This window comes from Zophobas morio, unplaced genomic scaffold (assembly GCF_036711695.1).
Source record: "Zophobas morio isolate AGI-343-1 ecotype UQ-CSIRO unplaced genomic scaffold, CSIRO_AGI_Zmor_V1 ptg000002l, whole genome shotgun sequence".
Classification (NCBI taxonomy): domain Eukaryota; kingdom Metazoa; phylum Arthropoda; class Insecta; order Coleoptera; family Tenebrionidae; genus Zophobas; species Zophobas morio.
In genome coordinates, this window is record NW_026972107.1 from 26,765,612 (window position 1) to 26,782,392 (window position 16,781).

At 33.9% G+C, this 16,781-nt stretch overlaps 1 protein-coding gene across 3 annotated transcripts in view; it reads right to left on the minus strand.

Annotated features, from left to right (window-relative positions):
* LOC135132103 (lutropin-choriogonadotropic hormone receptor) overlaps positions 1-16,781 on the minus strand; it is a 320,328-nt gene that overhangs the window by 56,961 nt on the left and 246,586 nt on the right. For all 3 annotated transcript variants that reach the window (XM_064060053.1, XM_064060044.1, XM_064060061.1), the window contains exon 3: positions 11,959-12,030. In XM_064060053.1, the coding sequence (XP_063916123.1) occupies positions 11,959-12,030 (72 nt within the window). The remainder of the gene's footprint in view (positions 1-11,958; positions 12,031-16,781) is intronic.

Consider the following 16,781-nt stretch of genomic DNA (forward strand, 5'->3'; position numbering starts at 1 on the left):
AATGGCGCCGGTGCCGTTAATTTTATAATCAGAATCAGAAAGACGACTGCGCAGATTTATATACATACACCTCCATACTTTATTGGTTCCGCTCTACAATTGGTTTTTAAGTTTTATAATATAATCGTTATTGTTTTGTAAGAGGGAAAACACTCGGCTTTGAGAATAATTGTACGTAATACACGTATAAATTTAGGTTTCCGAAGGCAAAGTTTTTCACATTTTAAACACGTTATACCGTAGCTACCACGCTACCAGAATCAAATTACTAGGGCGGTATTTCCAATTGCGTGATGGTGGTGAAGATTTACTTTTCATTTTCTTGAATGAGACATGGATATACCAAAACGGATCTATGGTAAAATTGTGGATCCATGATGACGACATCAAATCTTGCCCTCCTAAAAAAACTAGTGAAGGGAAAAGATTCACAATTTTACATGCGGGTTCCTCTTTGGGCTTTTAGAGGGATGTGATTTTCTCCTTGATTCAAAAATAGATTCAGCAGATTACCACAAAACCATCACATTTTCGATGTTTGACATTTACTTACTTACATGTCACATTTTTGATACCTACTTTCTGACGTTCCAGTTATACATTATACACTAGAACAATTATGTCCGCAGTTACACAGCTTAAAAAAAAAAGTTACCAAATCTAGTTACATCTACCGAACGTGAATTCCTTATACCTCCGGCTTACTTTCTGGTTTCCTAGTAACGATGGTGACTGAAATTCACCTTCGCTTTATATCAGGCAAACATTGTTGTCAAATGCAAATTTATCAAGTTATTACAAAAACAACACAGCCATATCTTTGTGCATTCTAACTGAAATGGTAATTAAACATGGTCATGGGCGAGAAAAATATTAACTAAAAGTTTTACTACTAGTTATTCCGATAATGAATGAGTGGTTTAGTTGTTAAACGTAGCAAAAGAAGCAATTTTAAAATCATCATAACTCACCCAAAATGTGAGAAGGATTTTTTTTACTATTTTTCCCAGACTCACCAGTTGATTGTTAAGAGTGTAGCGGAGAGTTAATCCGCCATTTTCCAGACACCCGGTATATAAAGATTAAGATTCGAAAACAGTTATATGAGTCTAAAGTTGTACATTTCTTTAAATAGCCTTCATTAATAGTATTAAGCATTAGTACCACTAAAACCGTTACCTTGTGTGTATTGTTGAATATTTTATTTGTTCCTCACTTTGCAATAACTATTATAAATTATTAAAAACTCCAGAAATTTCGATATTTGAAAAAAATCATACTTTAGATGTGTTGCTTTGAAAACGTACGTCACATATGACTGCAAGTTTGTTGCTGCAAAAATCTTCAACTTTGGATGTTCGGAGCTGTAAAAATTATATTGACTAGCCAGATAGCCGCTCACCAAATTGATGACGTCATCTCAAAATTTTGACGCATAAGTCGTATCGAAAATGTGCAAAATACATATGATAAGTCTATACTTGTGGTTTACCATTCCATTCATATTTTTTTGAATTGCTTATACAGGATGACTCGAAAAGCTAATGAATGAAGCAATTTATTTTAATGATTAAACCTGGAACGGCTTACTCCATTTCCTGAAAATATAGGACTACAATACTGTTATTATTAGTATTACATTACTTATCCAAAATGATATACATGTCCTTGCAACAATGTTCATCATGTCATCACAAAATTCTGTAGAAAAAACTAAAACGTTCCAATTTTCAAATATCGTTATTTCAGTTTTTGCAAATAGAATACCCGGTATTATTACTGCATCTTACTATATTTTCTCTTCGCTCTCTTTCAATAAGTTGGTGTCTCAAAAAAGTAAAAATTCAATTCACAGTATCAATTTTAAATATAAAAAAATACTTACCAAAAATAAAAAGTCAGAATTATATGCAGTAATAAAATACAGGGTGTTCTATGTGAAAAACTGAAATGTCTATATTTAAAAATTTTTATATTTTTTTATGACTCGTATTTTAAGACTCATTTTTATTTATGCCGCAACAAGGCGCGAACATTTATGTACGTCTTTAGATTTTAACAATAACCCTATCGTGATTTTTTGTGATCTTTCTCTTGCTAAAACAATTCAGGAAAATTGGAATAACGTGGCAACGTCGCGTCAGAATGTCAAAAATAAGCTGTAATTATAAAGCCCCACATGTTCGTCAGAATATTTAAAAATATGTAGGCTGTCGAATTTGAAAACAAAACACTGGTATAGTTAAAAATAATGTGTGGTCCGTAAAGAACTGCACAACATTATTCTTTGGCTTTGTTTTCTATTTCTAATAATTAATGAGATATCAATAAGAGGACGCGCTTAGTGACATTTGTATACATACATTTCATTAGTTTGTTTTTTGTTTATTAACTTCATGACAGTTGTATCTGAAAATAAGTGACACCGCTATTAAAAAATAGCAAAGTATTCAGTATAAAGCTAAAACAAACGTGTTCTTTTAAAAATATAAAAGAATGTATGTACCTACTTAGCTCTTCCGCAAACTGCAAAATTCAATTTTCTATGTAAATATCTTACACTTGTGTCGCTTCTCTTGAATTTTAAATATTTAAATACTTCCGCAAGCTTCTTGCATTCTTGACTACATTCAAATTATTTGCTCTAAAGGATAGAAAAATACATAATTTAAGCATAGGTACATAGCTGTGTGAATATTATCAGATCGTTTACTGATGATTATTATCTTTGTTTCCATCGTTTTTATAATTTGAACTTGTAAAATTTATTACAGTGACAACAAAATTTGAAACAAGTTAATACAAACAATCTTTTATTTATTGGGTTTTTGGCTTGTTGAATAATCAGTCTGTATCGATCAAGGGTGTGTTAAACTATGAAATTAGATTATAATCGCCTCCCAAATCGTCAAATGTCGTCATCAACGTAAGTTAAAAGTAGTAATATATTAATGTTTAAATGCATTAATGGAAGACAAATACTGGGCTTACAATGACATTATATCAATCCATTTATTATAACAAGGAATCTTAATAACAATATTTTGTACAATAATAATAAATCATTAGAAGTATTAATACGAAAATGATTTATTTTTTAGATGTTTCTAACAATATATAAAAAGAACTGACTAAATTATAAGGAGCACTTATCAAAGAGTAATTTTTTCTCAAATTAAGTAACCTTTGAGTAACAAACGTCTAATCGATTTTGATAGCATCTAATTCCTTTAATCCCCACCTGTTGATTCTCTGACTATATTTTTATTACGTTCACTGAATTGGCCACACAGGTGGAATAACGACCATTCACGCATTTCAGTTCCAGCAGTAAATATTTTTGTCACGGTTATAAACCTCTCTAAAGATGAAATATAATCCGACATATATGATCCGTCAACGTTACAATGAAAATAACCCAACCATAAATTTTTTCGAAAAACTCAACGGATTAGAAAACACAAAATGTAAAGTTAATGGGAGTGGAAGCTGGCTTGTTTTTGGTAGATTTATTTAATTGCCGTTCTTCATACTCCCCTGATTCCGGGTCTGATTTAATTTGCAAGTGAATACAAATTAAAGGACCTGATAATGAATTGTTGGAAGTGGAAAGTGAACCCAAAGCTGTCGTCCACACGTTAAACGAAAAATCTGGCTTTTACCTAACGAGCATAAATTTATTTTTAGTGTTACTACAGTTAAATAAATGAAAGAACAGAGGATACATATAAGAATGAATGTATTCGGGCAGGAAGTGATATTATTTACAGCCACTCAGAAAAATTTGTTTAGTTTATTCCTTTACGAAGAAATAAAAGGCGAAGGCTTTTCTACATGTCGCCATAATTTGAACTAAAAAATTCGCTTTTCAAGTCTTCAAGTTTTCACAACTAGTGACGAAATATTTTACGTAACTGGTTACAATAGCTTTAGCTTTTCCTCTGTGATTCTGACACCATATTTTTTAATTCATTCGTAGTTTAGATTTTTTAGCAACAAAGTGCTTATTTGTTGTACACATTTTGCTTGAAATAGTGAACGACAAAAAACATTGTTGATACTGTAATTGTGCTTACGTGTTCTCATCCGAACACTCTTCATTATGCAACTAGGTAGTAGTGTAACGTATTCGTTTCCATCCATAAATTTAAAATTTTAAACCGACTACATCCTCGAAACAACGATCATATTTTCTATTGCTACCAGTGGTCACAATTAACTTGTTATTATTGCTTTGTGCGCGACAAGCACACAACATAGATATTTTCAAGTAAATGTACTAACTATTTTAGGAGTTATTTGTATTTCTGTAGCAAATGTATAAAACAAAGTGTTGCAAACTAGGAACCCCTTCGTCGTTCTCGAGAGAATTATTTGGAGTTTCACACTTTACGCGGTTCAATCGATTAAAAGTTGGAATAGTTTCTACCATGCCGTCGTACACGTTGTTCACGGGCACGCTAGCTATTAATCTGTCTTTGTACAGAGTCCGAGCATTTGCCGTCAAACTTCCGAGGAATTACCTCAGGAGTTCCTCGAGGTTGGAGCCAGTGAGCTCTTAGCCAATCTCAACGTCACCTTAAAAGCCACCACAGTTCAAATGTGGACGGTCACATATTCGGCACCACGGTCGTTACCGATGCGAAAGCGACCTTGAGGGATCAGTTATCACTAGAGAGCGGATTTCTGTCGGGCTAGACAAGGCCAAACTCGGTACGGCTCGTACGGGATGGGAATTCATTGCAGTTACCGGCTGCACTTCGTTTATTTGAGATTAGAATAACGCTGCTTCGTTGCACTCTGCTGTTAATTCCAGTTCTCATTTAGTTAGCCTTTTGATTAATAAATCGTTAATTGTATTTATGGAATCAAGTGACAATTAAATTCAGTGATTACCTATGACCCGCTACTGAGTCCCGGCGATGCAGCGCGTCCCCACTAAAATCGTGACGTAGCCCGACAGAAATCCGCTGTCTAGTTATCACTAAGGAGATCAGTTTTAGGCCAGGCGCCTGCCACCACTTTCCGTCAGCAGCGTCCGCTCTTATTGCTTCGCTTCGCCCGTCGGTGCACCGATATGTATGTTAATAAATCTTGCATTTCGCCGCGCGACACTGGAGTGGCAATGATAATGAGGAGTGGGAGTTATAACCGCGTCCTTGAACTATTTTTGCATCTCTCTAGTTATCACTATCAGCTTTCGCACCAAGGTAACTAGTGATAAGCGTAAAATTTCACAGTTGTACGTTAACCATGTTTTCAGAAAGTCAGTAATTTTATTAGTCGACACAAAAGACATACTGTTTTTCTCCCATTCTTTTAATAACCACATCTGACTGCAGAAGCAATTGCTATCATCGCCAATACCACTTTTTTCTACTTGAATTGCTAACTGCAGAAAGGGGATATATCACATTTTTCAAAATGTTGAGGAAATGAATAAAACGTCTCAGATTTTTACAACTACTTGTTTCCGATCCCCGTTTTCAATTGTCGGTTCTATATGTTCTCAGTTATCAACAAGTGTTGGTTAAATGCATGTTTTCTTTTTTGGGTCAATTTGGCTGTCAAATTTGACACTTGGACATATCCCCTTTTTGCAGTAAAATGAAAAAAAAGGTAAAAAAAAACACAAAAACAGCTTTATTTCAGTTATAATTTTACACAAACATGTTATATGTATATCTGACTAAAAAACTTAATCATTATCGCGCTCCTGTTCTACAGTTGGCCAAGTAGCAATCTCCTGCCAAAATGCGTTATAAGCGTCTGGGATAAATCGTAAAGTGTTTGTTATATCCGTCATTTTCTTCTGGCTGATGGCTAGTTATTATACTAATTTTGCACTTAATACACGTAGTCATCTTCTCACAACAAAAATTTAAAACATGTTTAAAACGGTAAATTTTTGTAGGAACTACGAATTTTGCAATTATGCTCCGCCCCCCAGTCTGGCAACAAATGAAAATTTCACCACTATTGAGTTCGCGGCAGGTGTGGGTGGGGCCTAGTTTAATGATGAATTTTTCATTCATTTCCAGGCCGAAGAGTGAAGCGTCACTGAAAAATCTATATTTCCCTACAAAAATTTACCATTTCAAACATGTTTTAAATTTTTGTTGTGAAAAGATGGCTGCGGAGATTAAGAAAAATTGGCAAAATATAAGCCCCGCCCACCCACCCTATCTCAATTGTGATGATTTTTTTTATTCGTCGTGAGCCAAGGGCGTAGCTTAATTGCAAAATTCTTATTTCTTTACAAGAAATTACTATGCAAGACATGTTTTTGAGCGTCGTGTTGGATAAGAATAATAATTAAAAAAATTAGAATTTTACAGTTAAGCTCCGCCCTCTTGGCTCACGACGAATATAAAAATCATCACAGTCGAGATAGGGTGGGTGGGCGGGGCTTATACTAATTTTGCACTTGATATACGTAGTCATCTTCTCACAGCAAAAATTTAAAACATGTTTAAAATGGTAAATTTTTGTAGGGAACTACAAATTTTGCAATTATGCTCCGCCCCCCAGTCTGGCAACGAATGAAAATTTCTCCACTATTGAGTTCGCGGCAGGTGTGGGTGGGGCTTAGTTTAATGATGAATTTTTCATTCGTTTCCAGGCCGAGGAGTGAAGCGTCACTGAAAAATCTATATTTCCCTACAAAAATTTACCATTTTAAACATGTTTTAAATTTTTGTTGTGAAAAGATGACTGCGGAGATTAAGAAAAAAGGGCAAAATATAAGCCCCGCCCACCCACCCTATCTCAATTGTGATGATTTTTTTATTCGTCGTGAGCCAAGAGGGCGTAGCTTAATTGCAAAATTCTTACTTCTCTACAAGAAATTACCATGTAAGACATGTTTTTGAGTGTCGTGTTGGATAAGAATAACGCAAGACGTTGAGACCACGGTGTTTACTGCAGAAAGTCGATATCTCCTGGACATATCCCTTTTCTGCTGTAACCGTAAATTTCATCCTCTTGTAGCCCCGAGCTAAATCATTAAACATGACCCGTTTTTGCAGTAAAGATGTGTTTAGACCTCTAGAACACGATTATGTACGAATGTTATTGTGGTAAAAAATGGGACATGTCCCCTTTCTGCAGTTAGCAATTCACTTATTGGAGCAGGTAGAAGCTTTTTTTGCAATTATCGCCTCAGGAGTACTTATTCGTATGAATTAAAGTGAAGCGTTTTCCGCCAAGTTAAAACTACCAAAACTTTTGGGACAGAAGTTACAGTTTCTGTTTTTTCAAATAACAAGAAGGAGGGAGCCGCTGGGGTCAAGCCTCAGCTAGATGGAATCCCTGAAACAAGAAAGCCGAGGCTCATAGCACGAAGATGAGACAGTTAGGGGGTGGTAATTTTTCAGAAAGAGACTGCAGGTGAAGTATTGTAAAATGGAGTAGCTTCGCAGCACACACAAAAACATTGTGTTGCCTGACTCAGAGGTTATAAAATGCCGTTAGTAAAGGCGATTAGAATTGTCGAGTGCTAAACTCTTTTTCTAGTGTAAGCCAAATAGTTCACCTTGTGAGTCTACAAAGGCTAAACACAATTTTGAAACTACCTAATCTCAAAATCGGAAAATGTACACATTGTAGTGCCATTTATGTTTAAAACTTTGTATTTGGTCTAAATACAAAATTCAACCTTCTTATGATCATGTAGATCAAAATATATAAGCAAGTTTTACGTTTTCTGTACCGAAAACAAATATTTTTGCATACCGTTTGGTTTATCTACGGCTCTATATATTTTTATAACATTCAGAATGGCCGCTGTTGCATTCTTTAAGGAAGAGACAAGATATATCTTGCAAGATTTTTGATTATCAGAAATTGTGAGCGAAAGTGCATGGAAATCATCTTATTGCCCAATTCAGTTCTACAAAAACTAGAATTTTTAGGTACTAGTGTGTAGCTGCAGAATGAAAACAAAAGTCTCGGCTTGTTATATTCACAGTGTGTACATGTGATTTGCTACTAAAAAAAAAAGTAGAACAAAATGTATAACTTCTACAATTCTACAATTACTCAATTGTACATATGTGAAAATTTATTGAAAATATAGTTTACCTTAAAAAATTGGTCTAAAGAGTTTAGACAGTACTTCCCTCGGTGTCGGAAACGTGACGACGGCATGCCTATTATGTTTCTTTTCTCATTACATTTTTGTAGCGGAGCATTTTAAAAAATTTTGGCATGGACACGTATATCAGTTTGGATAGATGTAGTGTAATACTAAAAAAATAGGGCCAGGCGGTTGAAATTTATGCGCTGCGTATGGACCACGGCAGACCAGTGGCTCGCAACCGATGTTACGCATCGTGAAGAAAATTATGAGAAAACTAACGTTACTGAACGTCAGTTGATGATTTTAAAATCCATATCCACGACATAATAATAATAATAATATTTTTAATAATTTTCAAGTGTCGGTCTCGCTGAAAATAAAACTATTTCTGTAAATTATTAAAAATGATGCATAATTGGAAATCCAGAAGCGAGTAAGACAAGGATGCACCTGCCGCACTTCAGACGGGTAGATAGGATGAATAAATTTCGACCGCCCAGCTTTGTTTATAAACAACGACGTCGTAAACATTTAGCAATTTAACGTTTCCGGGCTAGGCTACCGTGTGTGACGTTCGACGTCCCGCATGCTGTTGAATGCGCTAAGGTCAGCAAAAAAGGTAATGAGTGCAAAAAATTTATTTGCAGCACATTATCAACGGGAATACATTACATCGGAAGAATGTCACGTAGACGTTTGTTTGATTTGAATGAGTTTATTGCCCCAAAACAGATGACTAAAATTATTCATATGCCTCCATTGATCAAAATATTCTGAATGTTATTATTATAATTCTTACCTTATCATTATTTTATTGTTATAAAGACGAGCGTATTCCCACATTTTCCAGAAAATTTTAATTGACTTATTTATAAATTTGTTTGAGTCACCTGTTTAAGTAAATCTAAACAATATGAATGCAATGATTAAAAGTCTGTTCATATTTTGCACATTTGCGAAAGAATTTATGCGGCAAAATTTTGAGATGCCGTAATCAATTTTTTGGGGCTGATAAACAGATACATTTTCATTAAAAACTTACCATGCTTACAATAACTTCAAAACGACAAGATTTCAAAGTATTCAGTTTTGCAATTCTTGATTTAATCAATAAAATAAATTGATAAATTATCAATTATAGACTTATCATACTTTGCACAAGGCACATTTAAGAAAATTTTGGCGTGGCGTGATCAATTTTTTAGGGAGGGATGAGCAAATATATTTTGATCAAAAATTTCCCATTCCTATGATAACCTTAAAACATCTCCAAGATTTCAAAGCATTTGGTTTTGTAGTTCCTGATTAAATCAATAAAATAAATTTACGCATTCATTTATCTTTTAAGTCACCCTGTATATGCAAATCCAAAAAATATGATAAGATTTATTCGGCAAACTTTTCAGTGGACGTCATCAATTTTTTGGAGGGGACAAGTAAATATATTTTGAATAAGAACTTATCATGCCTATCATAACTGTAACCATCTGCAAGATTTCAAAGCATTCGGTTTTGCAGATTCCTAATTAAATGTCAAAATATTGTTTCCTAATTTTGATTTTTTTTCCAAAAATCTGGACATTTCGGGTAAAATCTCAATTCGGAGTCATAAACTACATGTGTAAGACTATGTTACTCGTATTTGATACAATTTAAAACCCATTTACTATGTACAATTTTGAAGTGACGTCATGACATTACTGGTGGGGATGATTAGACAAATTTTGGTTAGCGTTTTACCATCTACATGATTTACCTAATATAAATACAAAATTTGAGAACAATCGGCCCAATACTTTCGGAGATTATCTATCAAATATAAATCCGGGACGGCAGACAGACGGACAGACAGATGGACAGACAGACGGACAGACAGACGGACAGACAGATGGACAGACAGACGGACAGACAGACGGACTCTAGGGGTCATGATAGGTCGAGAAAATGCAAAAGTAGAGAGTCGGCCGATGGACTCGATTACAATACTTCCTTTGCTTACGCTCGGGAAGTAAAAATACGAATGATTAGATTTATTCGGCAAAACTTTGAGTTAACGTCTTCAATGAGGGGATAAAGAGATACATTTTAATTAACGATTTACTATGATTACGATAATCGTAAAACCTTTGTAAAATTTCAGAGCATTGGGTTTTGCGGTTTCAAAGTTAAATTACAAAAAATGTTTTTTTTTATTCTGCATGTCTAGGCTAATAACTCAAGATGGATTCATAAATTACAAGTGGGGGTATATACGTTATTTTATAAAATTTAAATAACATTTCCTATTGTAAATGTTGGAAATGATGTCATACTATTGCTCGTGGGCTTGGTCAGACAAATATTTGTTAGCGTTTTACCATCTACATGATATTCTTAATACATATACAAAATTTGATAACAATCGGTCGGGTAGTTTAGAATATTATCTGTCCAATAAAAATCGACACATATACGGACATACGGCAGACAGACAGATGGAAACGGGAGACCTAATATGTTCGTACCCTGGGGGTCATGAAACGTCGAGAAACAAAAAATTAACTAGTTGCCCGATGGAGTTGTTTACAACAGGTATTTCCTTGGCTTACGTTCGGGAAGAAAAAATCGTGAAATACGTGTTTTCTTTTTGTGTTCCTCATTACTGATTTAAAAAATAAAGTTTTTATTATATCATCATTAGATGGTTGTCATAGCGGTGGAAATAGGTACTGTGATTAGTCAAAAATAAAAATTTTTACTTATGCTGGGAATATTAAAAATACGTGTTGTCCTAGTTTGAAAATTTGTAATAACAAGTATTGTTTGTTGGTTCATCGTAATAAGAGTAATATTTTTTTATTGTTATCCGTTGTACTCGTAAACTGCAAATTTTTCTCTCTGTGTAAATAACTGAAATATTAAACTGTTCCCGATACAAGAGCTAACTGAAGAGCTTTCGAGCAAGCGCTGTAATAGCCGTGATCTAATCCTGTGAATAATAAGATTAAATCCATAGAAATCTAACATACGATTGTTTATGAACTGACTAAACTGATTTCGACTCTGACTTCATTCCATGTGTGAAAAATGAATAAATCATGTTTAAACACCCTCTCCGATATCGAGAACAAAAGTAATTTTTACGCTTGTGGAAGAAATTGAAAATATACCGACGGAATTATAGTCAATGGGATAATAACAGTTGTACTACACTAGACAGTGAAGCAATAACTGTAAGCTCCTTTTTGCTACTAACTTGCTTTCAGGGAACAGTAGTATAACCACTATTTATTATTAAAAACGATAACATTTACACAGAATAATACTAGTACAGTCAGATTAGCCTCCCTATACGTTTTCGATGTTTTTCTTTGGCACGTTTTTGATTTGAATTTATAGAATATCAAGGCGGTTTCATGTGTACAAAAGCCAAGTTTTTCCATATTTTAGTTTGTTGCATTAGCTAGACACCCAAATCGCTATCTCCATAAAATAAAATGGGAAATGGGTAATATTGATGCAGTCAGAGCGGATCCGCTGACCCTTCCGTAAAAAGAAGTCCACTAACACGTGTCGGATGCACGTAATTCGAAAGCTCAGCGAGCTTTGTCAACTCCGCCCACTGATTCCTGCGGACAAACAGCAGCGAGGTTCTTGTGCAGATTGTGCATAAATCAAAGGTTCATACAGAAGCCACTTCGCGCGGCTTATCACAATAAATAAGGAGTCTATTGGATCATATAAACGAAATGGCTTCCAGCCAAGCGCATCTAGATGACTCTGTGCACGTTGAAGGGGTTAAAAACGAATCCTTATCGTGTAGCGAACACGTAAATGGAACAGAGGACGTCCCAGATTTACGTCAGGACTTTGCCCTGTAAATAATGCAAAATACTTACAATCTTTTTAGCTGGATGTTCTTCGCAAATGATTTAGGGTGGATGAATTCCAGTTTGTTTTCCGAAAGGGTCCTGTAACAAAACGAACACTTGAAATTTCCCTGCGAAAGGTAAATATTTGCGCGGGCGCCCTTTACGCAATAAAGCCGCGAAAAATTAATGTTTTCATTGGAAAAGAGGTGTTGACGTTTTTATAAGTGTGCCTAAATTTGAATATGTAAAATGTGTAGCCTTCCGAATGATAAATCGGTTTGGTATGAACTGCCGATCAATTTCAGCTGGGAAAGCTCGTAAACATTTTACTTTTATTGACTATTTACTTATCGTTCTATTAGGTTATATTGACGGATACACGTACTTAGGAGAAAGGAAATTACTTGCTTACCTACGAAAATAAATAATGTGAGTGAAAGGAGTTCAACCAAATTCTTGTTGAATTATGAGTTTAACTTTAAGCTTTAATCATGTGCAAAATTTGGTGTTTCAGAGAACATCCGGTGCGATAAAATGGAGAAGTTATTACGTCTTGAACGAATCCGTTGCCACATTTTATGCGTTGGCTATAACGTATAACTTAATATTCTATCACAACTTGCATCCTGTAGAATTTTCCCAATCTCAATGCTAATTTTGACAAAATCAGGATCAATAAATCCCACACGATATTTATAACCAAAATAACTGTCGACATTTCGTACAGGTATTTACGATGTTCAATCCAAAATCTTTGGAGTTTTACAACGTGTTAAATTTAAACTGATATTTACAGATTTAATTAGTAGTAAGTTTAAAGCATTTTTACGACTTGATACAATCAACTAATTGAATCTCCTATTTTATAACGGACATTTTAATAAAACTGTGTGACTAATTTAATAAATTTTGTGCGCACAATGTTTACTTAACCTGCCTCAGTCAGATCTCGACTAATCCTTGCAAATTTATAGTTCGTTGGGAAAGCTTTCAAGAATAACAATATTTAAAATATAATTTAAGATCCAACTTAATCCCAACGGTATCGTAAATAACTAACTTCGCACTATTTATATCGCAACAGATGCTCTACTGGTATTTTTCACATTCTGTGACGTTATAAAAATTAATTGCGGATTAGGCCATCATTTTTTTCTATTGCTTTTGCGAATGGTAGTTAGTTTTATTGTCAACAAATATGTTTGTTGACCTCAAAAGCAAAAATTGAAAGAGTAAGTGATGATGGCTTTTATGAGAACTGTTACACACTCACATGGCTATTACAGAAATTCGTTTTATTCATTGGTGCAGCAGCAAGCCAAGGAACTTATTAAAGAACTCTTGTTGTTGGTGTTCCAATTTTGATAATATTTTTATTATCAAGCGATTTTTTCCTGTATAAATGATGAAGTAACCCACCAAACGCAACAAAGTCTTTACGAACAAAAATACGACGAATGGCAAGAACAGTTACGCAGAGTAGGTATGTTATTAGAAGTTTTATATTCCACTAATTGTAGTGCCTTCTCTGCTTTACTGAAAAATGCCGCCAAATTGTTCTCTTCTTAATTTTGAACCTTATGTTTTTGTATTGTATTGTATTGTATTGTATTTTTCAATTAGGGTTTTAAAAACACTCGTAATATTGTTTTGGAAAGTTATCTAAAAATAGCATTTAAAAGTGTCATAAAATGGATAATTCCGATGTTTTGGAATTGCGATTTTTTTTAAAAGGATTAGTTTTGAATAGTAGGTACAAAATTTTAAGATATATCGTCAGACAGGCTTTATTATTAATATTATGTCCAATATTATGTCAGTTTAAAGATCAAGTCGAATTTTGTTGTCTGCAAAGGTTGAACTAGACAGCTCTAAACTTAAGTTAACATACTGGTTCCATTAAAAAACCAGCACACCAGAACGACGCACATAGAAGGCTAATCAGTTCTTTACCCTCAGTCTTTAAATTTTTACGTGAAAAGACTTTGTTGCATTTGATAAGTATGTATATACAGTTTTATTAAATTGGTAATAATGGAATCATGGTGTTAAAGGAATGTCGATAAAATCAAGTAAAAACAGCAACGGAAATGAAGGAAGTGCCAAACATGGGAGGAATCAAATAGTAACAAATTACTCCGCCTGAATTAATAATGAGCAAGGAAATGAAAATGGAAATAGAGGAGGAATTCATTATGATAAAAATGGATCTACAAACAGAATTAAAAACACCCTACAATTTTCATCATTAACAACTGCCACAAAAAAGATATTCCTTCGCATCGTAAAAGTAAACAGGTTAATCACATACATAAAATCCAGCTAACTCGAACATACAGAGCAAGACAGTTCACCAGGGAGCAACTAACTTATGCAAGAAAAAGTGTCTGCGTGCTCGAAACGAGACCATCTTGGACCCAAAAGACCACTAACTTGTAGGCATCACAAATGAGTGGCTTTACGGACGAGGCCTGTTGACGATGCTGCTATCTCTCTAATTTAAGTGCGTGAAAGCGTTCTCTTAAATAGCTCGTAAAGACCCAAAATTTGCGATAATTTCAACGTAAAGGCAATAACGGCGTTTGTATTTACCGTTTAAATCTACTGTATATAATTTGTTACGAATGAGCGGAATTGTGTTTTAGGCAGTTGAATAATGCTTGCAGTTCTTATAATGGAAGTGACAGAAAGCACATTGTTTTGCCGGGGTCTATGTTAACTTAATGGGCAATGAAACTACATTTCAGTCTACAGTAACTCTCTGTATCATGGTGAATAGGTGAATAAATACGTTTACAATGGAATTGCTCAGTCTACAAATCGTTCTATTCGTTATTACTAATACTAACGGAATTTACATTGTAACTAATGTTAGTATTGTAAAAAATCTATTGCTTTTAAAGATTTTGTTAGAATTATTTATTCTCTACAAAGGTTTCTTTTTATGAGAAAGAAATCAAAAAATGAAAATATTTTCACCTTTGTCATTGGAGACCGTTTCTCTGTTAATTTATAACTGTGAAGAATGAAATTCCTTCAAGCATTCCGTTGTAAATATTATCGTTTTCCTCACATTTTCCACCGTACTGCCATCCCCATACTGTTTTCATCATTAATATTGTCACTATTGGACAAAAGTAAAGCAACTTTTATGCAAATATTCATATTTTGAAATTTTTTGGCACACTAATTAATAACTTATGTAAACGTAATCAATTTTAAAACGTTATAGTAGGCTGCTGTCATCAAAGCAATAAAAACCCCTGCGTTCAATTTTATTGTTAGTATAAAAGCGTTAGTGATAAAGCGACAAAAGTAAAGCAACAGTTTCAATTATTATTATTGATTGATTGGGAGAAATTTATTTCGACAGAAGTTACCTCGCATTTTTGAAAAATGATAAAATTAGATTTTCCTATGTTTGTTTTGTGGTAACCTCTATAAAGTAAAAACCGACGGCATAATAACACCCTCGCAGCCCCTGCGCAAAATCGCAAGTTATTATACAAATTGCACAAGTACGGACAAAATAAAAGATATTTAAAGCAACGGGAAAAAATGGCCTCTCAGCAGTAATAACAAGCTTTCTTCCGATGTATAAACAAGCAATTTCAAGAATGTCACATAGAAATTAGGTTATGGAAAAAACTCAAAGCGGATTCGTACACCACACCTCGTATGCCGAAAGGTCAACTAATTTGTCTAGAATTGAAGCAAATGGTTGTTAATGCCTATTTGGAAGAAAGAACGGTTTTTATTTCATTGTTTATGGAGAGTCTCTTGAAATTCTTATTGTATGAGGAAATAGTGTCTTCTGGGAATTTTATTTTCTTTCATTTTTCGATTTTATATATTCACATTTTTGTTCAAATTTACGTGGCCTTCATCTTAATTTTGAGCATGTTATTTGATTAACTTATCATTCTATTTTTATTAATTAAATTCTATTCCTAATTTTCGTTTTTAGTTCCTAAATATACTTGCTACATAAATTCTTAATATTTATTGCTGATATAATCTTTCAAATTTCGCAATTGAAAAGAAAACAATGCGTAGTAATTTTATCAAAACAATATCCGTCTTTATTAAGGGACCAAGGTTAGTGACCATTTTAGAAATTTGGAGGGGTTCGGAATGGACTCAATAAGATTTCACAAAATAGGTCTTTTTAAAAATTTATTTTAAAAAAATACTGCAAGTTGTAATCTTTTAAAATAAAGTAGTTTTTTCATTTGAAGAATGAACTTTATGTCAGTTGGTATAAATAGTTAAAATTTTGTGACAGCAGTGTTCCTGTTTCATTATCGTTAACTTTCTTTTGCACATCCTATTAGTATCCTCTCATGTGACTTACTTTTGCTACAGTTTTATTGTGTTTTCTACGGTCGTCTGATAAGAAATCGTTAAATGGTCCAAAAATATCTGGCGCTCTTTAGATGAGAAAACAAACTAAAAACAACATAATCTTAAAATAGGTAAAAAACCCACGCCCAGAGAACGAATCCTTGAATCTCAGACAAAAAAACACATCTCGGACATTCCAGGAGCTTTGTTTTTAATTAAAAGAAGTGAAGGCTTTCACTTCCTGTAATGTATCTAATATTCTCAGTTGAGGTTTTTGTACTGATGTCACGCTAGCAAGAAGAATATAAAAATATAAGTTTGTATAGCGGTAGCGGGTACCTATGTGAAACAATAAATCAACCAATCTTTATAGTTATGTTACTGTAAGCCATGGATGAAATAAAGCATCGTTACGAAGCGTAGTAGAGCAGTAATATAAAACTAACTAAATGAATATTGAAAAGCGATGGTTTGGGGATATGTATAGGTACACCCAGCTTTCTGTG